The sequence below is a fragment of the Ceratotherium simum genome, chromosome X (assembly GCF_057802395.1).
Source record: "Ceratotherium simum simum isolate JZ-2026a chromosome X, ASM5780239v1, whole genome shotgun sequence".
Taxonomy (NCBI): Eukaryota; Metazoa; Chordata; class Mammalia; order Perissodactyla; family Rhinocerotidae; genus Ceratotherium; species Ceratotherium simum.
The window spans coordinates 27,224,672-27,251,145 of NC_141940.1; the positions used below are offsets into that span (position 1 = coordinate 27,224,672).

A 26,474-nucleotide genomic window follows, 5' to 3' on the forward strand; every position below is an offset into this window, starting at 1 on the left:
ATATGCTCTACAGTTTGACAGAGGGCTCACCACTCCTTATTGAACTATTGTATTCTACTTGACCCAATTCACACATCAGTGTCCCCAGTCAGGGTCCTGGAGGTATTTGAGTTTCAGAGGCATATAGTTGGAACCATTCAAAATATTTCACATTTCTAGATGTATCTCATTTGTCTCAATTGAACAAAAAACAGAAACATAAATAATCCATTTCAATAAAAATATCAGCCAAATCAGTTTTCTCACATTGATAAAATGAAATATTTTTCTCTCTAGAAAAAAATCAATAATATTAATGATAGTTTATATTTGTATGGCATTTTACTTATATTATCTCATTTAAATCCTACTGTAGCAATGTGGTATATTTATTATTATTATCATCATTTCATAGATGAGGTAAATGAAGTTCAGAGAGCTTAAGCAGCTTGCTCAATGTCATACAGTAAGTAGACAGCAGGGTTGGGTCTTGAACCCAGTTTGTGATCAATTTTCCATCCTAGGTACAATCAATTGTGGTGCTTGGAAGAAGGGTCATCCTCAGCAGGGGCTGTGAAAACAAACTCTGAGAAAGGGATTGGGAAGGTGCAGGCAAATCAACTACTATGTGTACTGCATAGATAAAATAATCATCTCTGGATGTGAGGTTAAATAAAATATTTTCTATGAACTAGATTGAAAGAAGCTGTGCTTTCTGCAGCTAGATGAATTCCTAAAGTCCCACTGGTTTCTCCTGTAGGAGAATCAGACGTCACTAATGCCTATAGCAACACCACACCTGTGTATTCAGTGGAACCCTTTTCCTACATGGTGATATCCACTTTGGAAACTCAGGTCTAAAGACCCTCTTGATTAGTCACAGGAAGACATTTAGGGAGCCAGATCCAGTTATCTCCGACACATATAGCCAAATGCCACAAATATTTTCTTTCCTGAAGCCATTTTTCTCCCCCTTCACTTTGCTTTATTATGAAAGAAATTGGGAAGCCACAGTGACTCTATTGGCATCCATGTCACCATATTCCTTTTCCCCAGGCTTCAAGGAGAAACTGGACTTGTTAAAGAAATTTAAATTATGGAGGATGCTATTGCCACTCACAGTTCCTTTCTGCAATGTTTCAAACTTCAGTGCCTAAGCTGGTCACAGAAATAAATCTTTAATATTATTATTGCATTCACATTATTTCATGTAGAGGTATCTGAAGCTTACCCTTTTTCCAATGATGCAGCATTTATTGGAATTCTCAAATCTATCCCCATATTTTCTTTTGCTTTGAAATGAAGTAAAACAAAATTCAACAGTATCAAATGTTGACAGCATGGAGCTCAAAACCATCTTCTGTTTTGAACTGATGTCCTATCTTTGCTTACACAATAATTTGTAGCTTGTTACCTGTTAGTACCAGAATTGTGGATTAATTGAGTCGTAAATTAAAGGTAGAGTTACTAAATCTAGGTTAATGGTAAAGGGTAGATCTATAGATTTCAAATATTTTTAGCAGATTATTTGTTTCAAATGAAATTTTATATGAAACTCAATTTTTAAAAAAAGTCAAAAATGGAGCTGCTCTGGTTAAAGCTCTCATTGGTGGGGGTTCTTGAACCATGTTCCCTGAGCCTCTCCCTTACTCCATAGTAGCCTTGGAGTAACTCAATAGAACCCCCAAGACTTCTGGTAGTTTGAAAGTCACAAGAGTATAGAATTTACACAAGGGCCCACAACACTCAAGGTAGAGCTCAGAAATCTATGGTCAAGGATGGAGCTGGGGGAAGGAATGGTGGGAGCACTCTGAGGGAAAGTGTGGACATAGCTAGGAGTCAGATCATTATAATAATAATAATTGCCTATATGGGCAATTATTATTTTTTTTATTTTTTGTTTATTGCGGTAACATTGGTTTATAACATTGTATAAATTTCAGGTGTACATCATTATACTTCTATTTCTGCATGGATTACATCATGTTCTCATGTTCACCACCTAAATACTAATTACAATCCATCACCACACACATGCCTAATTATCCCTTTCTCCCTCCTCCCTCCCCCCTTCCCCTCTGGTAACCACCAATCCAATCTCTGTCTCTATGTGTTTGTTTGTTGTTGTTATTATCTACTACTTAATGAGTGAGATCATACGGTATTTGACCTTCTCCCTCTGACTTATTTCACTTTGCATAACACCCTCAATGTCCATCCATGTTGTCACAAATGGCTGGATTTCATCCTTTCTTATGGCTGAGTAGTATTCCATTGTGTATATATACCACATCTTCTTTATCCATTCGTCCCTTGATGGGCACTTAGGTTGCTTCCAAGTCCTGGCTATTGTGAATAATGCTGCAATGAACACAGGGGTGCATGTATCTTTACCCATTGGTGTTTTCACGTTCATTGGATAAATACCCAGCAGTGGAATAGCTGGATCGTATGGTAGTTCTATCCTTAATTTTTTGAGGACTCTCCATACTGCTTTCCATAGCGGCTGCACCAGTTTGCACTCCCACCAGCAGTGTATGAGAGTTCCCTTCTCTCCACATCTTCTCCAACACTTGTTGTTTCCTGTCTTGTTAATTATAGCCATTCTGACGGGCATGAGGTGATACCTCATTGTAGTTTTGATTTGCATTTCCCTGATAGTTGATGATGTTGAACATCTTTTCGTGTGCTTGTTGGCCATCTGTATATCTTCTTTGGAGAAATGTCTGTTCAGGTCTTTTGCCCATTTTTTAATTGGGTTGTTAGTTTTTTTGTTGTTGAGATGCATGAGTTCTTTATATATTTTGGAGATTAACCCCTTATCAGATGTATGGTTTGCAAATATCTTCTTCCAATGGTTAGGTTGTCTTTTCGTTTTGTTGATGGTTTCCTTTGCTGTGCAGAAGCTTTTTAATTTGATGTAGTCCCATTTGTTTATTTTTTTCTATTGTTTCTCTTGCCTGGAACAACAAAACACCCCGAATTGCTAAAGGAATCCTGAGAAAATAGATCAAAGCTGGAGGTATCACGCTCCCTGATTTCAAAATGTACTACAAAGCTATCGTAACCAAAACAGCATAGTACTGGCACAAAAGCAGACATACAGATCAATGGAATAGAATAGAAAGCCCAGAAATAAACCCACACATCTATGACAGCTAATCTTCGACAAAGGAGCCAAGAATATACAATGGAGAAAGGAAAGTCTCTTCAACAAATGGTGTTGGGAAAACTGGACAGCCACATGCAAAAAAATGAAAGTAGACCCCTACTTTACACCATACACAAAAATTAACTCAAAATGGATTAAAGACTTGAATGTAAGACCTGAAACTATGAAACTTCTAGAAGAAAACATAGGCAGTACACTCTTTGACATCGGTCTCAGCAACATATTTTCAAGCACCATATAGGCAATTAAATCATAGCTTCCCACAAAGAGGGAAGGTTAAGGTAAGTGGTACCTTCAAGACAAGGCAAACAGAGAGAAGGACACACATGATGGAAAGGAGAGAAAGGCAGGTCATTAGAAGGTTAGAAACTGGGAGATTCTCCATGAGCTAAGGAACAAATAGAAACAAGTAGGAAGTGGGGAGAGGAGGAAGACGGAGAGAGAGATAGAAAGAGAGACAAGTGAGCGAGGTGCCAACCTCAGGTTGAGAACTTATATAAATAAATAAGGGATAGACTGCAGGAAAAAAAAAATATCCTGCTGGGAAAGCAGTTAAATTATTGAGGATATAAAAAAGCTGCCCTATTATTTATGAAATTAAACTACATGATGGTGCCTATTAAAATGTCAAGTCCCACAAGGATCTGGGGAAAAATTGCCTTTGGGGGAAAACTGCTTTTCATGAAGGACCAGACAGGAGAGGGTTAAATAAATAAAATATGCTGAGGAGAGTCTAATGTGGAGAGGAACCATCTGGCAAAATCTCCGCTATGCCCACACTGCCTTTTTTCTCTGTGCCCTTCCCTAGGGGCCTTGGAACAGCTGTGTTGAGATACTAGACCCAGAGTTTTCACATTCATATCAAAAGTGAAACCCAAAATGTCTGCACTGCTGCTGATTAGAAAGAGCATTTTAGTGGTTCAATATTGAAAAGATTTGTGGCACATTGGACTCCTTTGCTTTGAAACACCCAACTTGTTATGAGTTTTTTTTCAATGCGACTTGGCTCAGCTTTGATTTTCAAATCTTCTTGCTTTACTGCTGCATTGTCTTTACTGGTGATAAATACAGAATTTCAAGGAAATGCTTTTTAGACATTCTATTGAGCCAGTATTTCAGTGTTGCATGGTATATTGAAAAGAAAAAAAAGCTTTAGGGTCAGTGAGGTTTGTGTGAAAATTTGTCACTTAGATGGGCAAACTGCTTAACCCCTCCAACTCCAGTTTCGTAATCTGTAAAATGGGAGTAGTCATAGTTATCTCGCATGGTTGCTGTGAAAGATAAATGATGCATGGAGGTCAAGTACTTAATATGGTGCCTGACACATAGTCTTTGCCCTATAAACGTTAGTTGCTATTATTGATATTATTATTATTCACTTCTCCTAATGGAAATATATGCTTCCTAACTCGATGCACATATCTCTGTGTGTGTGTATGTGTGTTTTTAAAACATCATGGTAGTCACCTGATTATTGTGATAGAATTTAATTTAGCCTCGAGTGATCTAAAATGCAAATACTACTTATTTATCACCTAGAATTGTTCTTAGAACATGTTTTCTCATAGTTTGTACTTTTCAAACCTCTAAAGGCCTTGGGGATTATATTGAGCTCTAGAATGCCATTATGGGTAAGGGAAGGCAAGTGGGAGACTCAGGGGGCATGCTTCAGGGACCCCTACTCCTACCTCTGCTTCAATCAGAAACACTTCATTTTTACCAGAGAAGCATGGAAGTTTTGTGCTAGAAGCCATGGAAGAAAGGGTTATAAGGAGGAGGGAGTGATCAACTATCTCAAATGCTAGGAGCATTCAAATAGCCTCCAAGGAAAATGTGGAGCTTCCAAAGTTCATTGGCCTTTGTAGAGAAGACAGGAATCCTAAACGTTGGTGATTTTATAGCGATGGTCCACAGTGTTGGGGGCAGTGGTCCAAGTGTCTGGTCAATGGGATGCCATAAAACCATCTATTAGGAGCCATAGATAGGACTAAGAGACTGGGAATGGAGGAGTAGCCTTCCTAGCTCCTGGCACCCTAGTCTCTGTGGGATTGAGGCCTTTTGCTTTCTCTTATTTACCCCAAGAGGCAAATTAAACCATATGAAGTTTTCACAAGGTATTAATTAAAGAAAAAATCATGGTAGAATGTTATACTGGAGCAACTAGAGGATTAAGCAGAGTGGTAGAAGATCAGTGGCTGGTAAATCAGATGGGTCAGTGATCTAGTAACTTCTTTAACAGCAGCTAAATCATGCTACTGCAAGCCAGGGCTGGAAAGTGGCTAGGGCCAAGGAAGTTATCAAAGGCAGTGATCAAGAAATGAGATTATCAAAGTGAGACAAAAGGGATCAAATTCTTGGACAAAGGGGAAAGTCACCCAAGGAGCAGCCTAGTGGAGAGTAGGGGTAGAGATCAAAGAATTAGGTTGGACTGCATGGTGCCGTGAGTACCTCTGTAGTTGTGACATGTTATCACTCTGTCTAGAGAACACACTATGAAACATTGCCTTTGAAATTTTTTTCTTAGAAGTGACCATGCCTTCAGGGATCATGTAATCCATTGGAAAGAATAAGGCAAGATCTAAGCAACAAATTAGGAGACTTATAGATTTTGCCTTTCAGGCATCCAATACTCCTTTGCCACCCAAATCTGCTGTCTAGTGGAAAGAATCTTACACACTTGGGCATAATGTCTGCTATGGTACTCCAAGAGGATCAGATCTTACGTTGTAACTTTCAAATGACAAAATTTCTAGCATCAGTGTTAGGTCAGTGACCTTTTTAGACTAATCACACACAGTATCCTTGCTGGTGTTTCTCAAAGGGTTGCCTACTGACCAGCTCTATTGAATTCACTTGAAGGGCTGTATTAAAAATGTGGATTAATCGGCTTTCTCCCAAATTAGCTGATTCAGAATATTTGAGGGCAAGACCTGGGAATTTACATTTTAACATACCTATCAGGTGATATTTATCCAGAAGTTTGAGAACTACTGACGTGTGAAGTCATCGACTCAGCTTCTTCATTTAGGCTGGTCTTGAGATGTGATAGATGTGAGCGGCCTAAATAGATTCCTTCCCTGGAGTGGTTAGTATATATATATGACATCTTAAATATTGTTTACTTATTTAACCCAAAGTGAGTGTAGGTCGACTGTTATTGGATGACGTCCTTGTTTCTAGATGCTTTTTAACAATTTTCACATACCTCTGAATCCCATCTTTACTTTCGTTTAAACGTGTTCTGAGTGCAGAGGTCAGGGTAGTGTTTTTTTTTTTTTATTTTAATCTTCTGTTTTTATTGAATCTAAGATTCATTCACCATAGCACCTGTGAGCACAGGCAGCATACCAGTTATACCTTATTTTCATATAAGATTCAATGAGGGAGAAGCTGAGGAAAATGCACTCCAAATTTCTTTTCTTTCACAGTCATGTTATCCGAAGTTTGGGGAAATATCTGGGAGAAAGCACTAGATATAGGGAAAAGGGCATCTAAATCATACCCAAGTACTAAATAATGAAAACATTGACCTCTGGATGGCTAGGATTGATCTTACAATGGTGGGGAAGAACAAAAACTTCCATTATCATAAAAGTGATTTGGGGATAGAAGTCTGACCTTTCTTCATTCTGCAAAAGTTACATTATTAAAGACCCAGTAAATTATGACACTACCGAAGTGAAATATTGTTGTTATGTTCCTTGTTTTTTTTCTCTAAAGAAAATCTTTGATCCTTTTATTTGTTTCTTCATGAAGTCTAATAGACAGGCTAACAAAAAAGTACAGATGTTATGAAATGCTAAGTGGCAGAACCAAGGAAGAGATAATTAAATGTTTCTAGAAAAACAAATTAAAAACCCCCAAAGACCATTTTATTTTGGCTCTGTCCCTAGAAATATGACTAAGCCTCCCCACTAAAAGCTGCTGGGGTGGGGGTCTAAGGGGCTGTGAGAGACTAGGCTATTGTTTTGAAGAGGTATTCTGGCAGCTTAATCAGTCAACAATTATTTACTGAATTCCTCTAGTATGCCCATTATTGTGGTTAGATGCTATATTAAGATCACCCCAATTTATTCCTTTCTGCATTCCTTTTCTTAAAAAGAAAGAAATAATGCAGACATTAATTTTGCCTATACCTGAATTAAGTGTTCAATGGGTTCAACAATTCAGTCAAATTGGATTTTGACATTTATTAAAATTACCTCCACCCCTTTCCACTCACTGCCTTCAGTTAGTTGAACTCAACCCATCAGTGTTCTGAATTTGGTCAGCCTGATTTATACATGTAGACATAGCCTTTGGTATTCAGAAAAAAACAATGCTTAACAAAATAACCCAAGCTACCCAACTTCAATTGAATTGCTTGAATCACTCTCAACAAGCCAAATTGGAAACAGGAAAAACCTCGCCTTGGCTCTTGCAACTCAAGGATTGAACTCCCAGACGATATCAACTCTGATAAAATATGAGGCTAGATAAAACACGATGCAAGAGGATCATTTTGAGGACTGATCAAGTGTCAGAAAGTGCTCTTTATTGCTATTGAGATTTCAAGGCAGAACAAAGCTAATAGTCTCTTTGGTAGTTATCTTGGGGTAGGTGCGACTTCAGGGTCATAGATAAATAAAGATGATTACCATCTGTATACCCAGACACTATACAGTCCCTCAACTCTGCAAATTCCCATTATGCCCATCCAACAAGATTTTATTACAGGTCAATAAATAAGAGGGAAGGAGAGCGATTATAGCTGATGCTCTGAGGCGGAAGAAAAGGAACACGGCTGCATTTAATTGTGTCATGACTGTTGTCTTTGGCTTCAGGTTTGCATTCAGTTAATCATAATTTGTTTCTCAAGCAAGTTTTAGGTCTCCCTTCATGATGGACTCTTCAATCTACCTCCTCAAATGTCTTTTCAGTGCTTAACGAGCTTACTACAGTGGTCTCTTGTGAGGTAATAGCAATAAAGTTAAAAGGAAGGAATCATGAATCACAAGCTTTGTTCACGGGCCATGGTTTTTCCCAGGTGATAGCCTTAAGATGCTAATTAATGGGAACCTCATCAATCAGATAGATAGATAGACACTTGCCTGCTTGCTCAGCCCAGAGGAGGACTTAGCCTAGTGCCTCTGTAGCCCCATGCCACTTTGGGTTAATATCCATCTAACTACCATGCCTGCTTCTTTATTTATTCTGGTGGAATAAGGAGGGGACATGACAAAATATGAATATAGGATGGAGAGAAATCAAGTATAGAAAAGAATAATAAGGTTGCCCACTGTCAGGGTCAAGGTTGTGGTTGGTAGGTGAGATATGGATATTTGAAAAGCTTGGCAACTTGTGTGAACATGGCAATGAGTCTGTGAAAACACACATATGGCCTATTATCTTGCAGCAATGGGTCCTTAAAACTATAATCTTAGAGGGAAAAAATAAAAGAATGTGGCATAATGACTTCAGCGCTATATTTTCAACTTAGATCTTGCCCACTACTGCTGGAAATCCCAGAGGGTGGTGGCCCAGTTAGCAGTGGCCTTCTTCTAGTAGGAATATTAAAGTGAGGAAGTAATTATTATGCTCTCATTGTAGGCCCAGAACTGTGTTATACACAGTAGGGATCTGGGGAATAAAATAATAATAAGAAAGGCAAGATTCTTGCTCACAATTAGCTTCCAGTGTAATGGAGAAGGGGGTGGGTGCCTTATATACATAGATAAAGTAGAGAAAAATGCACAAAATCATTGATTCTTATGACCTTAAGGGACCTTTAAAAGCATCTAATTCAACTTACATTCTGATGCTTGAATACTCCTAAGCCATATCAGTCAAGAGGTTGCCTCATATCTGTTTGAATACCCATAGTAATAGAGACCTCATTAATTCTGGAGATTATCCATTTGGTATCCAGACAGCTGACTTGCAGAAGGTAGTTGCTTATGTAGAGTCCAAATCTGCTTTCCTGGAGTAGCCACCAAGTTGTTCTCCTTAAGACCACTCATCACAAGTATACTTCCTTCTTCCGCATAATGTTGAAAACAACAGCTACACATCATGGAATCTTCTCTTCCTATTTTTCAAAAAACATATCTTGTTCCTTCAACAATTCTAAGACAATGAATAATTAAGCACAAAATTTTGTGACACAAACAATCATGAATATAGTTCAGAGGAATGAGAGTTGAATGGGGCAGGGTTATCAAGAAAAGTGAGGAGGTGGTACTTGAATTGTTTATTTGTTCACTTGTCTATTTTCTGTCTCTTCCACCAGAATATAAGCTCCATGAGGGCAAAGACTTTGTCTTATTTATCATTGTGTTCCCTAAAATTGTGCTTGATAAATAGTGGCAGCTCAATAAATATGGGATGATTTGGAGAAAATAACCTGAGGAAAGTCTCTTTGGTCTATCTTAGCAGAAGATAAACAATAAACTTAAAACTACTGTGTGAAAAGATACTTACTGGGTTAGGCTTGCTGCATATAGTGAGTAACTGACATCAGTACAACAGCTGAAGTAGCCAAAGTCCCCTGGGAAGTAGACACTGACTGTAAATTAATGGTTATAAAGTTTGCCAAAAGATCTTATCTGCTGTGAATCTCCAAGGGAGAATAACCAAAGCATTTATTATAGTTTTTGGTATTCATTTCAATTTTCTATAGACTTACTGATTTGGAAATTACAAATGGAGAAGAGAAAAAGATAGAGGGATCAGAGTTTGTTGCTTTAGCCACTCTACCAAACTTTGCCCCTCAAAGCTCCCCACTTCTTTCTAAAGGCAGTGTCATGTTGTTCAGCCAAGGAACATGCTTGTAATTGAATAAGTTGGGTTTAATACTCGTTGCCATGAGGGAGAACACAAACCATGGGGAACCTCAGTGAGAGAGCATTAGAAAGGACTCATTATTGGATTTGGGCTTTCATTAGGTGATTTGGGGGAGGGTCCAAGGAAGCAGAGATTCTCTCTGGATTGGGTGCTGTCAGGAAGTGGGGACAATTCTATTACTGGATATCTCAATAAGTCTTATCTACAGAGAGGGCAGACTAAGAGTGAGGCTAAAGCTGTAATTGGTAAAGAAGCAGCGGCCACTCATATTAGCCAGGAGAGAAGTATGTTTGTTTTTTTCTGGTTTGGGAAATATTCATGTTTTTGTTTGTTTCTGGAGGAAAATTATGAAGTGGCCTTGTTTTTACTCACTTTATTGTGGTGGCAGAGTGACGTTGTCTGATATTGGCATTCTGTGAGATTGTTTATGCCCAACAGGAAAACAACACGGCCTAGCTGTGAGTGCTAGGCCAGCCTCTAACAACACTGAAGCCTAAGTGTCAGACCTGTTCCTGGACATCAAGGCTTTTTCTTTCTTAGCAGCAAAAGCATTATGGAAGCAGGAGGTGGCTCCTACAATCACGATATTTTCTCTCTTCTCCAAATTAATCATTCACCAGGCACTGGCCCTGTACTCAACTAAGGGAGATTCCTGCCCAGAGGATTTGCCAATGTATGATCTTGATCTTGTTGATTAATTTTTGCTCTTCATGAGGGTCAATAGATGCCCACAGGTGCTACTACAATATTTTGTCACAGTCTATCTGTGGTGTCCGAGATGATTTTGAAGTACATTCACATAATTGCTCAATGTGGCCACTCTGTTCCCATTCACTGTCCCAATTTTTGTGCTTCTTCTCAATCATTTTTGAATGAAAAAGATACAAACACTTTCCACTCTGCACACTGGGCTCCCTCCCACTGAGCACAAACTAATTGCTGTGTTTACCTACATAGCCTCTGCTGTTGCAGTTATAAAGACTATTAGTGCTCACTGGGACTTCGTTCTGCATAATATATTAGGCCACATTCTACCTTTCAGTTCATTTAGGAATGTCCTCTCCTTTGTTGTAGATAATTAATATCATTTGACCACCTGCAAAACATTCTAAACTGGCCAGTATAGAGGCAGAAAGAACAATTAAATTTTACTCATGGTAGGTCTTCTGGGTAAGACTTGCCAGGTCTTATACAATGCTGGTGTTTGGACAATGATTAATTAAGGGAACAGAGAATGTATCCAGTGGAACAACCTCCTCCTGCTTCCCTAATGTTCCATGGTTTTAGGAGTGTTGGATAATTTCACTGTATGCCCTTCCCATCAAGAATGAGCTTTCCAATGCTAGGATTCTGTCTGTGTTAACCATAGGGAATCTTCTGGTTCTCATACACAAAGACTGAGACGTTTACATAAATAAAAGCCTCACAAACATAATTGAGCCTTAGGAAGATCTGTAGCAGTGGAAAGAAGATGGATGAGATGACAGAGTTGCTGTTGCAGGCTGGGTCTAGGAAAGAAGAGTTGATTTGTATGTGAGTGGCCAGATTGATTCCCTTGCAGCTGCTGAATAGCAAACTGTTTCTCAGCCTTTACCTTTCACCGGACCATAGAAATGAGCCACAGAAAATATTTTTGACTGAATTACTTGGTCATTTTTTATCTACCTAGTCATACAATCAAAACAGGTTCAGAAAAAAATGATAAAATAGTACGTGTTCTTGATTCCTTCCCACTTGTCCTTTGAGTGCTATTTCAGTGTTTCATGCATTCTTCCCTGTTGCTGAGTGTCCCCAGTTGCCCCTAAGATATCTCAGGATTAACTATCCCCACACACATACACATTGTAGCTATGCTCATAACCTAGGTCTTCTGTCTCCAAGTTTTCCTTTCCTGTTTTACATTTACAAAGGGACCTCTTTTAAATCACCTGAAAACTTATACGAACTAATTAATGTCGATGCTGATAAGGAGTTATTGTGTTTCCCTTCCATGGATATTTGTATTTTAGTGAGTGTGACCCACATTACCTTATCCTAAAAGAATAACTCTAATGGCAGAATTTCAGGAATTCTGTTAGGTTAGAGATGGGGAATATATTTAGTTTGAGCAGCATCCTGATATTCCATATATGACAGCATTTAGGCTGTCACAGAATCCAGCTATAAATGAAGCCAGCTCATATGATGTAAATAAAACCTTTCAGGAGACAGTATCATGGGACTCCCTTAAAAGTCATTCAGCAGAAAAACAATCAGGGAGAGTGATAGTTAGTTTTATATGTCAACTTGACTGGGCCATGGGGTGTCTAGACATTTGGCCAAATATTGTTCTGAGTGTGTCTGTGAGGAAGTTTCTGGCTGTGACTAACATATGAATGGGTAGACTTAGTAACGCAGATTGCCCTCCCTAATGTGGGTGGGCCTCAACCAATCAATTGAAGATCTGAATACAACAAAAAGCCTGAGTAAGAGGGAATTCCTCCAGGCTAACTACTTGAGCTGGGGCATTGGTCTTTTCTAGCCTTTGAACTCAGACTGAAACCTTGGCCCTTCTTGGGTCTCGAGCCTGCCAGCTTTCATACTGGAATTTATACCATCAGCTCTCCCGGTTCTTAGGGCTTTGGGCTCAGAATGGAATTACATGTTGATTCTTCTGGATCTCCAGTTTACTGACTGCAGATCTTGGGACTTCTCAGCCTCCATAACTGCATGATCCAATTCCATATTATATTTAAATATATATATATATATATATATATATTTTATATTGGTTCTGTTGCTCTCGAGAACCCTATGGGTTCATGGTTTCTATTTGGTTCAGTTTCTCTTGAGAACCCTGGCTAATACAGAGAGTTTACTCATTTCCCAAAAATGATAAGACTGTATATATAATTAGAAGAATTCAGTAAAAATATTTTTTTAGGTTTTCCTACCTGCCATAGTTATTTCAACTTCAGATTGAATTGACTAACCAATTTCGGCAAATAGTAATTTGGTCAAATAGCTGACTGGTGATAATGCAACAACCAAGAAGTTCAGGCAAGCTAGTTATTTTAATCAAACTGCTATTCATCTTAGTTCTTATTAACTAACTCAAACCTTCCTCAGCTAGTCACGACAGTCAAAACCAGCCAAGGAAGTAGTTTGAATTAATCTATCCTAGGTAGGAGCTGTATAAACTAGTTAAGTTAAGAGATATAACAAAACGTCATCAGGGGGAACAAAGGATAGGCTTTGGCTGACGTGACTGATCGAATCAAGCAAAGTAGTCACAATGGTTTGTCAATCTATGCCAAAGTTTTATCCAACCCTGGGTACATTTAGTCTATCTTTCATTTTGATTCATTTTGAATTATTTGACTGATCATTCTGCTGAATAACCAACCAATCCCGTAGCTTCATAAAGACATGCACTTAGCAGGGGCTACATTTTTCAGCTGTAATTAACAAGGGACCATAGACATGGGTAGCACATGCATAAGGGGGTCTATGAACCTCTAAGATGCTCAAGGGAAACTATTACATGATTGAAGCAAATGGTGTAACAAGTGTGATCTGGTTCCTTCAGCTGCCCATACTGGAAAAGACCCTGCTGAGTAGAAACTACTCAGGAAAATGGTATTACATGGTCAAGCTGGTTTGTTGGTCATACCTCACTGTCAGTATAAAACCAAATATTCAAAGCAGCGTATCAGAAAAAGTAATAAAAGAGAAAAATGGTTACAACTTCCTACCTGATCTCAAAAGATTTTATTCATAAGAAGAGAATCCCATATCCTGAAGAAACATTAATTCAATTCATGTTCTACTCCTTTGAGGATTACAGTATATATACTTTCGCCATTGCCTGGCTCCTGCCCTGAATAAATTTCAATTTTTTTTTTTCCGCAAAGAAAGCAAATTAAGATTTTTGCTTCTCCCTCAAAAGCTAACCATGTCACTGCAGTCCAGAGCGGTGTCAGAATATAAGTTGAATTCTGTAGGTAGGCTGCAAAAAAAACAAAAACATCAACTTTTTTTTCAAGGTTTTGGGGTTAGGTGAACAAAAGCTATCTGAAGCATAATATAGACAAAAAACAATTCAGAGGCAGAGCGTGCAAATGCAGTCCTGCAGTATTCTACTTTGAGAATTCCTATGGTTAATGCTTAAACCCAGGCTGACATCTCCCTGCCATCCTGCGTTCTGTCCACCTGTATCTGGAAAGGAGAATGGTATACTACACTATAGTGCACTATTTTTCAAACTGTAGGTCACAGACCATTAGTGAGTTGTGAAATAAATTTAGTAGGAAAAGACCCACCTCTTTTTTTCTTTTTCCTTTAAAATTTTTTTTTTTTAGTAAAGTGGAATAGAGTAGAAAATATTAGAGTGCATTTCCCACAGTAGTGGTATTATTTTGTGAAATTTTTGTATCAGTTATGTGATCATAGTCCATGTGTGTTAATATATATAAATATCTATCTATCATGTATGTGTCAAGTATGTATGTTTGTACTGGGTCATAGGTAAAATATATTTCTTATCGAGGTCTGTGGTCAAAAAAGTTTGAAAGACACTGCTCTAATGGGAAAAGCATGAGTTTTACAGTCACACAAATCTAGATTCCAGAAGTGTACACAGGGTTGGAGGTAGAAGATTGGTAGGATTGATCCTCTCAGGCAGGGATAGAAATTATTTCTCTGACATGTTTAGAGTTGCTAACTCATGTTAATAATAAAAAAGAACTACTAAAGTCAGTGTTATTATTCTTTTAGAATTTTTTATTGATGATGCACTTCCTTATTGCCTTCACCCAGGATATAATGCTTGATACATGGTAGGTACATTACAAATATTTTTGAGTAAATAACCCTAATATTTCTTTGAAATTTTTACCAGTCATATCATAATTTGAGCTCATAACAACATTGTGGTCAACACAGACTTCTAGTCTTTATTGTATGTGAATCTCTGGAAAGCCTTCTCTGTTTGCCTTTGTTCACTTGATTTTTGAATATACATAAGAATCTTCTTTAATTTGGCTCTGTTGATTTAGGATACTTGTTGTATCCTATTGAATAATTTGAGTCTTAATTTTGTCTTACATTTCTTTCCCAGCTTTATGAACTCTGGGGCAGAAAATAAAACAACAACAAGAACAAAACAAAAGTGAACAATCATCAATAAAAAAATTTGAACTAGAACAACAACAATGAGTGCCCTTTATATCTGTATCTAAATTTGACTCAGAAATGTCTTAAGCCAAATAAAATCAAAGAATGTGCTGCAAAAATCATATGCATTATTAACTGAGTATTCAGATATTTTGCATTTAGTTCACTAATTTCTGATTGATAATTCTGTTGGCTGCCATTTAAGTTGGATTCTCAAGGATTCAAGATGTCACCTTTTGCCCTATCTGGCTGTCCCCCAAATGTGCACCTTCAGTTAAAAACAGCATGCCTGACTTAGCACAGAGTTAACTTCGCTACTAAGCAATCAACCCTAAGCATTATTGATGGGGGCCCAAAAGGCAAAAACCTGGTCTGTGCATCACACAGTGAATCAGGTGACTGACTTAGGGGAGAATTGCTGAGAATATTTCTGGAAGTTTAAGAGAAAACTTATGTTTAAATACTAAAATTCTGATGTCTGGTCTTTAACTTCTGGGCTTCCTAGTTTGACTCATGCCTTTAATTAACACATTTACTTCTCAGATTGCATTGGTTGATGTGGGACCCTGATCTGACATGGCTCTAGTTTCCGTTCAGTTTCTGTATCACACCACTGCCCCCTAAGGCCTGTGCCAGACTGTTCCTGCAGACTAGGAGTGCCCTTGTTCCACTCCTCTCCCATCACTTCAAGTCCTCCATCCTTCAAGGCCTCGCTAGGTTCCTAGTCTCCACAAAGCCTTCTCTGAACAATTCAACTCAGTTTCTCTTCCTTATCTGACTCCCTTAAGCATTTGTTTGTACTGCATATGTCAGCAATTTATCATAAAATGTCTTTTCTGGTAATTGTTTCATGGGAATTCCTTGTCTATGCACTAGATTATAGATTCTTTGTTGGTAAGGACTCACATATTATTATACCCCTCATAATGTCTAATACCATGTTAGATGTTCATACATGCTTATGGATCAAGTGATTTCAAGTGGAACAAAGTTGATGAAAATAGAAATGACCATCACTTTAATACAATGGTCTGAAATGCTCCTTAAACATGAGAACCTCCATGGAAATCTTAAGAATTTTAGAACCTGCCCAGAGATTCTTTTTTTGGCTGTGTTCATCACATGTCATCTTGACAGATTTTGAGATGAAGTCTTGCTGCTGCAGCAGAGCCCAAGGAGGGCTAATTTTATGATACAATGAATGTCATTTTCCAATTTTTCCATGAGCTTTTTAGAAGCTTGTATTGACATCATCTTGGAGCCCTTCTAATCTCCAAGATATCAGGAAACCATTAGCACCCATTCTCTTCAATTCTGTGCTGCTTCTTACATTCTCAGTGCTTATCACAGTGGGAGACACATAGCAGGCACTCAATAAAAGTTTATTGAATGACGTTTTAATATTTACATCTTTTGCTATGAGAGGCAGTATAAGAGAGTGGCTAAGAGCGTACTCTGGAGTCAGACTGCCTGAGTTCAAGTACCAGCTCTAGCGCTGATTAATTCTATGACCTTAGGAAACTCACTTTACCATTCTGTGTCTCAGTTTCCTCACCTATAAAATGGGAATAATAATAGTAACTACATCCCAGGGTTTTTGTGTATATTAGCTACAATAAATCTATATAATAAAATTCATATAGTAAATCTGGTGCCTGAGACATAGAAAGTGTTTGCTGTTATTAGCATTTTCCTTTTCTCTGCAGTCAATATCTCTGTCTTGTTTCACTACTTGTCCATTTCTTCTGTATCACATATGATTCATAAAAATGTGACCAGTGTTTATATATAGTATGTTCTGATTGTGTGCCATGTAGCCCATATCTCACTGAAATATTTACTCAGTGCGATGAATCCTTAATATCTATAATTACTATAGAATCAACTGCTGAAATGCACCCTCATATAGCAGTGTGAATGTGCAGCTGCAAGTTGGGCTATTAGGAAAACAGTACGGAAAAAGTAATAAAGTTGAATCAATTTGCATTATTCATGCATCATCCTTAATGTCTTTAAACAGTTCCATTTATTGAGTTTAGTAAACTCAGAGCAAGGTTGATACATTGCCTGGATATTTTAGTGTTGCTCCAACTTTAAACTAACTGTTCTCTAAATCTTTCTCTGGAACTGCTAGTTGAAGCCAGTCTAATACATTCATTGATAGGTATCAGACTAAATCATTTTCCTCTCTGAAGAACCCAAAAAGAGTCCTATATTAAAAAACGGATTTTCTTTTTTCTTTTGAGTGAGGCATTTGAGTGATAGATGCTATATATGTATTCACACTGCATTTTCCCTCCCAGTTTTGAAGAGTTAATATGATCTTTTTCCTCTTACTTCTCCTTGTGATGTCCTCAATAGAAATATGAGTGATCCTGTGTGCTGGAAGGCAAAAATTGTGCTTTAACCACTGTTTGCATCTCTTCAGTTACTCTGACAAACCGTGTTGTGGCAATGCTTATGGCAGATGATGCTATAGACTGTAACTTCTGGCTTTGTGAAGAAAGAATAAAGGAATTTGGCCCTATAATTATATCTCACCATTTGAGCATTAAAATTCCTGTTAGAATGGGATTGGGGATGAGACTAGATAATGCAAGTAACTATGGGGCAGTGTAGCATAATTGTTAAGCTCATGTACTTTGGAGTCAGTCTGCCTGGAGAAACCCTAGCTCTTCCATTATCTGTGTAGCCTTTGGCAAGTTACTTAACCTCTTTGTGCCTCAGTTTCTACATCTGTAAATAAGTTAATAAATGTAAAGCATTCGCAGGAGAACCTGGCACATAGTAAGTGTGCAGTAAATGGATGTGTTATTACTCATGGGTAATATATGGAGCTTTGTTGATGAGAGAGAGTTATATTTAGAGAACTTTCTGAGGAAGCTTCTGGCAAGTTCTTAGTTCTCAGCTGGTGCTGAATTAGAATTTACCTATAGGCATGATCTGGTTGCACTGTACCTATGCAATTGAAGAATCCAATTTTTCAATAGAATGTGGTGGTTAAGATGAACATTCAGAGCATTCATTTCTCTCTGGATATTTTTTCCTGCCCACCCTCACTAAGTTTTAGTTGCCATATGCTGACTTTGAAAACACACTCTGAAAATCTCACTGTAACTATAAACATCAACGATTTAGTATAGTATAGTGGAAAGGGCATGGATTTGACTTCTATTTTCAGCAATATCATATACTAGATAATCTGGAAACTCTTACCCCACTCCCAGCTGCAAAACACTAGAAATGCTGGATAAAATTAACTTATTCATTCACCAAATATTATTGAACACCTTTCCTATGTGCCAGGCAGTGTTCTAAGTGCTGCAGAAGTGAAACAAACAGACAGAATTCCTGACATTGTGAAGTTTACATTCTGGTGCATAAATCAAACAGTTTTCAAGGCATAGTTGAGTTTTCAAGACAGAGAGATATTTCCAGGGGCCAAACACAGAGAGGAAACTGTAAACTAGAATGGTACTCATGAGTTAACACTAGTTTCCCTGGGTATGTTGGAAGTTTGGATATTGGTAACCAAAGTTTGTGTTCTAACACCCATGCACAGTATGGGAGTTGAGACCGAGACCTCCATGTACAACTGGATATCTTAAAGGGCTTCACGTGCAGTTAAAGAATGTACTAGGAAAACTCTTCTCCTTTGCAGAGGAAGATGGCAAAGGAGTTTGTCTGTCTCAGGCTGTATTCTTGGCAGAGAAAGATGTCTTTCCTGAGAATTTGTAATCATGGGCCTGCCCTCATGTGGCTTTGGAGTTTGAATTAAAACCCTCTGCATAGTCCAGAAATGTATAAGCAAAAAACAATAACATAAAAGTGCTGGCATTTGCTGCCAAGTGTTCCATGTGAAAAATTCTACCATCATGTCCAAATTCCAGCAAGCAGGAATAAGGACAGGGAAAGGAGGTCGTCAACCCCCATGTGATGGGCTAGAGTTGCTATAGACGTTTTGAATCATGAGGTAGAAGGCTAAAATTGACAATTATGGAGCAACAAGACACATCTAGAATCTGGGTTCTTGATGATCATGGAGCCACCATATTGACCCTTGATTTCCTACATTAATCTAAGAGAGAAATACATTTCTATTTTGTTTACATTATTTTCTGTTATTTGCAGCTGAATCTAATACTAATTAATACAAAAAGTGTGAATAAAACAAAGACATTTTCAAATAAACAACAACTTAGAGTTTACCTCTAAAAGACGATCACAGAAAGAACTACTAAAAGATGTACATCAGGAAGAAGGAAATTGAACTGAGAAGGAAGGCATGAGATACAAAACAGATTTTTGAGCAAATAAATTGGTATAAATGTGAATAAATCAAAAGTAGCACTGATGACATAAAACAATTGTGATAGTTTTAAAAGAGTGTGGATTTTAGAGTTAGAGAATAGGGATCAAATCCAAGCTTGACCATTTACTTTCTGTAGAACCAAAGACTAATTATTTAACCTCTTTGAGCCTCAGTTTCCTCATTTGTAATTTGGAAGAATTACAACAATATCTACATAACATAGTTTCTTAAATACTGGAAATAATTTATGTAAGTCTCTTGCCATGGTGCTTAATGCATGCACTTAAAGTATTGCAAATTATAATATGAATGATTACAGAGATTCAGCAAAATGTTTGCTAGTAATCACAAATGACATTGGAGATAGCTGGTACTTTTGCCTGGGTAATGACCATTTGACTATCTCCCAAAATATCTCACAAGGTAGTATTTAATAAACTGGGTCTTGTACTTTGGTTTGAGGTGTAGCCTTCAGCCTGTTTGCTTGGACATCTGGTGTTGTCAGCATTTTGAGAGTGGATCCATCACTCAGAGGCAGATGCATACCAACTATTCTCACAAGAGTAATGTATAAAACTAGAATATCAGTGAACATGGTCAGTGAATGGTACAACATGATTGTTACACAAACCAAAATACTTGTTTTGGCATAATCAGAAATTCTCTGCCTTCAGGACAATCTACATGAGAAGCCAAATCATAATCAGAGTACCAGTGTTCTAAATCAGAATGAGAAATAAATTTTAAAGGAACTGGAATGTATAAAGTCTTTATAACCAACATATCCTCTCCTTCTAGGCAGATGGATTTGGGAAGTCAAGTCAAAATTGTGGGACCTTTTGCAAGTCACTTAACCATGAAGCTTGAAGAGCTTTGCATCAGGTCAAGGTGAGTTAGATAAAATGAATATTTAGTGATATAAAACTAAGACTGACACATTTCAAGTAAGGGGAGGTCTTGCCAATGGGAATAACACACTTAATTTTCATTGTCTCAAACTTCCTATGTTCATTATTACAATAGAGATGGAGAGTCTCAGAATGCAAAATCCTTTGGCTAAGGTATTTTTTCCCCTGGACAGTGCTTGGATGGGCACTGTCAAAGGTCAATATTTGTTCATTGACTATCATTTTTCCTGTGGTTGTCTGCTCAATTTCCCCTTATCGTAGACACATTCTTCCTCTAGCTATTTTAATAAAGTTAATCAGGTTAAGGTCTAATTCTGCTGGCCTACAAATATTCAGTTTCTTGAAAATGATTTTACCTATTATTCTTCTCATTTATTATGTGTTTTCTTATTAATTCTGAAGGCAATCTTATTGCCCTCATTTCCAAGTTCTCATGTATGTATGTGGGGGGGTGGAGTATCTCACTCTAGGCTCCTATACAAAGTCTGTATTAGTGATCCACCACTGATTATTCAATTGAGATGCATTTTGACTTAGCTTCATCACTGTGGAAAATACAGGTGGCATATATCTTGTTCTTCCAATAGCGGGGAATGGATTTGCACTGTATCATCTACACATTTGTCGACAAATTTCTAGTGGCTTAACTGCTAGGTGTGTGCCTGGTACTTCAGCATCTCAGGCCAGTGGGGAAAGAGAAAAAGCTTGGGATGCAGCAGTGCCAAGGCCTAAGATGAATGACCCATCCGTAGTACTGCACTCTGTGGGAGGGGACCCAAAGTCCAAAGTGACTTGGTTTGGTGGCATTTGGTTCCATTGGTGGTCAGCATTAATATCCAAGGAGGATCTTATTGGTGGAACTTAGCAATAGTACAGGAGAGTCATGCAGGAGACAGGGCTGTAGTTTGAAAAATCCTTCAGGTTTGAAGCAGGTCTGTAGCTGAAAGTATAGAGACAAAAATTCAGCCCGTAAGTAAAAGAAGTTGGCAATTGTTCAACAGGGAATCAGGATCCCAGTCACATGGGGCTTAGGTTCACGTGGTGTCTGCAAGGATTTATTTAATACCCACCTGCCCACAACCAGAAGCAGAAAGATGGACTAGATGATTTGAAGGTAACACTTTAAACTTATATGCTGTGATCTTCCTAAGCGTTTAGAGCGTAGAGCGAGGGATGGGGGTCTGAAAGGCCCAACTTTATTCAGCTACTTCCAATAAGATGAACTCCCTAATACAAATGGAGTTATGGAGAAAACATTCTTAATTTCTAAGAGTACTTTTAAGAGGTTTTTTTGAGATTCAAATAATTTATATTGGAATTCAAAAAGCATGGATGAGCTTCAGATGATGATGATGAAAAATAAGAATTGTATATATAATCTGGTAACTTCTCTCACTCGAGAGGTTTGGCTTCTGTGATGAGAGGAAATACAGGTTTTGAGTGGATAAAAAAAGGTTACATATGTCTGGAATTAGTTTGGGGAGCCGGTATCTCTGTGGCTACAAGAGTATCCAGCAGCAGAAGGCTAATAGCAAAAGGATAGCCTGAGTTGTGTTTTTTATTTTTTTTGCTCTTCAAATATTTTTCTTGAACTGAATCTAAATTGATCAAAAACATATTTGAACAAAATCCTTTTCCAGATATTGACTTTGATTACTATTTCTCTTTATTTAAAAGTCATTAGTTCAACTATTAGTTCTGTGTTTATGACTTTTGTTGTTAGTGCCATGGAGTTGATTCCGAGTCCTAGCAACCCTGGGTCCAGCAGAGCAGAACGCTGCCCGGTCTTTTTGTGCCATCCTCTCATGTTCCAGCACTATATCAGACAATGCTACACTGCTGTTCACAGAGTTTTCATGGCTGGTGGTTATGGCTACTAAATCAATATTTCTAACCTCCCTCTACCTCTTTTAAATCCCTAAAATATCTGCATTGTTTGCTGAACATCTCCACTTGAATGTCATATGGGACCCTCAAATCTGACACATATAAAAATGAACTCACCATCTTCCCCCTTTCCCTTGCTGTATTTCCCATTTATGCATATTGTATCAATGATTCACAGGCTCAGACCATCAGAGTTGAATAGTTTTCCTAAAGTTACATAGCTGAAAAATGGCAGAGCTAGGACTAGAATCCAGATCGTCTGATTTAAAATCCTATACGTTTTAGTGTCAGGTGATCCAGTGATCCAGGTGTCAGATGATCAAACCCCTGAGTCTGACAATCAAGGTCCTTCACACTTCAGCCCTTAACCTACCTGTCCAACCTCACTTCCCACCACTTCTTCTTGTGTTCTCTTTGTCTAATCACACTGTGCTCCTTTTAGTTGAACAAGCGTGCCTGGCGTTTTCCCATTTCCATGCCTTTGTTCACACCGATCACTTCACTTGGCATGTCTTCCCTCATGCCCATGTCCAATCTTGTCTGATCTTCATAGACCAGCACAAAAATAATCTACTAACCCTGCTCTAATTCCTCTTGGTTACAAGTATTCTTTCCTTCTGGTAAATGACTGTAGCAACTTATCTATATGTCATTCATGGTGCTTATTACTTTTTACCTTGTATTGTTTACCTTGCATTGTTAATTCATCATTTATTGAGTGCCTATCTTTTGCCATTTCTATTTGAAATGTGGGGATACTTCAGTGAACAAGCTGGTCAATGTCACTGGCCTTATGGGATTTACTGTCTAGTCAGAGAAGAAAGACAAGTTGAAAAGCAATGGCCATAGAGTCAAGAGTCACAGAATCATAGAATGAAGAGCAAGTGCTGTTGGACCCTAGAGAAGGGTGCCTTACCCAGACTTGGAATGATAGGGACAATCAGGAAATTCCTTTTGGAAGGACATGACACTGTAACTTCTTTAAGGCAGAGTCCTTCCTTGATCAGTGTTCCCCTGCAGAACCCTCCAGCCCTGTACTGTGTACCAAGCAGGCTCTCTATGGCATTGTTGTATTTCTTTTTGGGGGCTACTCCCTTATTTTAATGTAGTCAGTTACACTTCATTCTTTTCCTCCTATTTGGAGTGCAGTTATAATTAATACTTGACAGTGGATGTCTAATGATAGATTGAATATCTGAGTTAAGGTCTTCTCTTAATGAGTTTTCCCCATTCACGTGTGTCCCAGTCTTAACTGGCAATGCAGATGACCACGTGCTCAATGCACAAATTTCATATAATATATGTCTTGCAGAGCAGCCTATTTTCCCTTCATAGCACTTCTCATGGTTTGTGATTATGTATGTATATAATTATTTCATAGTTTTCCATCTTCCGCACAAGATCAAAAACTCCACAAAGGAAGGTATTATTTCTGTTTTGCTCAGCTTTGTATACCCAGGATCTAACACAGTGCATGGCACTTAGCAGTAGTCAATAAATATCTGTTGAATGAATAAATGAATTGCCTAAATAGCCAAATTTTGGTATAATTTCTTATTACTTACTTTGAAGGATTGTTTTATTGCTCTACATTGGAACAAAAAATGATGAGTCATGGGGAAGTCTTTATGTTATAGGTTCTCTTTTTTTGTAAGGGGGAAACATTGTGTTTTGCCATAAAAAGACAAGAGACATACAGATACACAGGTGTATTTATAGCCTCCTAACAGGTCTCCCTGCTTCTACTCCTGCCCCTCTCAAGTCTATTCTCAGCACAGCAGCCAGAGTGATCCTTTTGAAAACATAAACTAAATCATGGTACTTACTTCTTAAAACCCTCGATACACTTAGGGTGAAACCAAGCTCCTTACCATAACCTACAGAACCCTCCATGGGCCTGCCTCTGCCTACCTCTGTTCCTCCTGCTCATTCTACTCCAGCCACACTGGCTTCGTTTCAGTCCCTTGAACTTGCTATGTTCTTTTCCTTCTGAGGACCTTGGTTCTTGCTCTTCCCTCTGTCTGGAGTGCTCTTCCCCTGGATATTTTGCATGATTTGCTCCCTCCTAGCCCTTCCTTGGCCACTCTACCTAAAGTAAACCTCATTATCCTGCCACTATATCCTGTTACCTAGTTCCATTTTTTTATAGCAATTATCATTATCTGAAATAACCTTATTTATTTCTTTACTTTTGAGGGTACTCTCTACTGTAACATAAGCTCTATGAGGGTAGAGATTTTTGTCTGTTTCACTCATTGTATTTTCAGCACTTAGAACAGAGTCTGGAATAGAGTACACACTCATTAAATATATATTTAATTAATAACTATTTTATTATTATCTACTTCAAAAGACTATAAGCTTTTAGGGGTGGGAACCATACCTATTTTCCTTCAACATTTATCCCCAGTGCCTTGAAGGGTGCTTAGGACATAGTTTTTGTTGTTAGTGCTGTGGAGTCGATTCTGACTCCTAGCAACCCTGTGTACAGCAGAGTAGAGCCCTGCCTGGTCTTTTTGTGCCATCCTCTCACCTTCTGGTGCCAGACAATACTCCACTGCTATTCATAGGGTTTTCCTGGCCAATTTTTTTTGGAAATGGGTGGCCAAGTCCTTCTTCCTAGTCTGTCTTAGTTTGGAAGCTGTGCTGAAACCTGTCCACCATGGGTGACCCTGCTGGTACTTGAAATACCAGTGGCATAGCTTTCAACATCACAGCAACATGAAGTCTCCATAGTATGACAACTGACAGATGGGTGGTGTGGTTCCCTGAACCCAGGCTGGGGTGGTGAGTGTGCTGAATCTTAACCACTAGACCACCAGGGCTGGCTAGGACATAGTAGTACTAAATAAGCATGTATTGAATTGAAGATAGTATTAGCCATAGATATATGAATTAAATGGACTCTCAATTTCTTTTTAACATTGCTGAGCCCTCTCTGAACCTCCAGAAACTGAAAGAAACTTTGTTTACAAATCTTTAATCTCTAATGTACAAAATATGATTAATTCTTTCTTCCACCCCACCTTTGGTATCCTTTTTGATTTCCTCAACCTAAAATTAGTCATTTACCAAGTTAGGAAGATTGTATTTTTGGATTCACCCACTCCTTTCCACACCCACTAACACTCTCATAATAAAGGCTCTCATTGCCTTTTGTCTGGACTTTTACAGAAACCTTCTAACACATCTCCCTGCCTTCTTTCTCTCTCACCTCCTAGCCATCAAACATACAGGATGCCAGATTAATCTTCTGATAGTTCTTATTTGGTCATATCATTTTTTCGTTCAAAAAACTCTAGACCTGCAAGGTATGTGTGGCTGTGTATAAGTGAACCCTGTCTACTGAATTAAGTGTAGAATTCTCACTGTAGCATTCAAAGCTTTCATTGGTATTCTACCAATCTAATTTTCCAGCTTTACTTTTTATTATCCACCTCACGAACCCTACTATCCTTCCAAACTTGTCTACTTGCCTATCTTGGACATACCCATGACTTTAATCATGCTATTTTTTCGGACTCAAATGCCCTCTTTTTCATAATTGTTTGCTAAAATCCTTCCAGCACTATGTTAAATATCATCTCTTCCTTCCATGCCTTTCCTAAGGGACATATAAGGCAATACCCAAATAAATGGTTTTCATGCTAGGTAAACTAAGAATAACTGAGTCTCACACCAAAATAAATCACAAATATCTGTTAGATGCAAAGCTTTCTGAGGGCAAGGAATATGCCTGTCTTGTTCTGTATTATCTGCCCAATTCCTAGCAGTTTCTGGCATAGTAGATACTAAAGAAGAATGTGATAAGTAAATATCAAATGTCCTAGAGAAGAGGAAGATTGTATTCCATATCATATCCTTCTTGAAGACAGGAATTTCTTTTTAAATTTATGCCCATGTCCCTTATAGCCCTACATAGCAGATGCTCAAGAACTGTTTGTTAAATTTAACGGAAAACATAGTGTCCTATAAACAGTGTCATTACTTGAATACTGATTATCTTTGAACTCAGTTTGTACTGGGTCAGTGTCATTAACAAGACGTAGGTGTGGGGAAAAATGATGTATTGCTATTTTACTGACAGATTCAGGGAGGATGGAGTCAAAAGAGGCCAAACTGAGGGCTTCACAGAGTCAATTAAAATCTCCACATAGAGAAAATTGACTGGAAAACACTCAAAGGCCAAATAAAGTTCTCAGGAAGATGATCAATCCAATGAAACATTAGTTGTTGTGAG

The 26,474-nt window shown here is 38.1% G+C and overlaps 1 protein-coding gene across 8 annotated transcripts in view; it reads left to right on the top strand.

Annotated features, from left to right (window-relative positions):
* LOC147911783 (uncharacterized) overlaps positions 1–26,474 on the top strand; it is a 318,235-nt gene that overhangs the window by 56,023 nt on the left and 235,738 nt on the right. For all 8 annotated transcript variants that reach the window (XR_015550351.1, XR_015550348.1, XR_015550350.1 and 5 more), the window contains exon 2: positions 20,238–20,327. Coding sequence is in view for 3 of the 8 variants with exons in the window: in XM_087426395.1 (XP_087282521.1) it covers positions 20,238–20,327 (90 nt within the window). In the remaining 5 variants the exon portion in view is untranslated. The remainder of the gene's footprint in view (positions 1–20,237; positions 20,328–26,474) is intronic.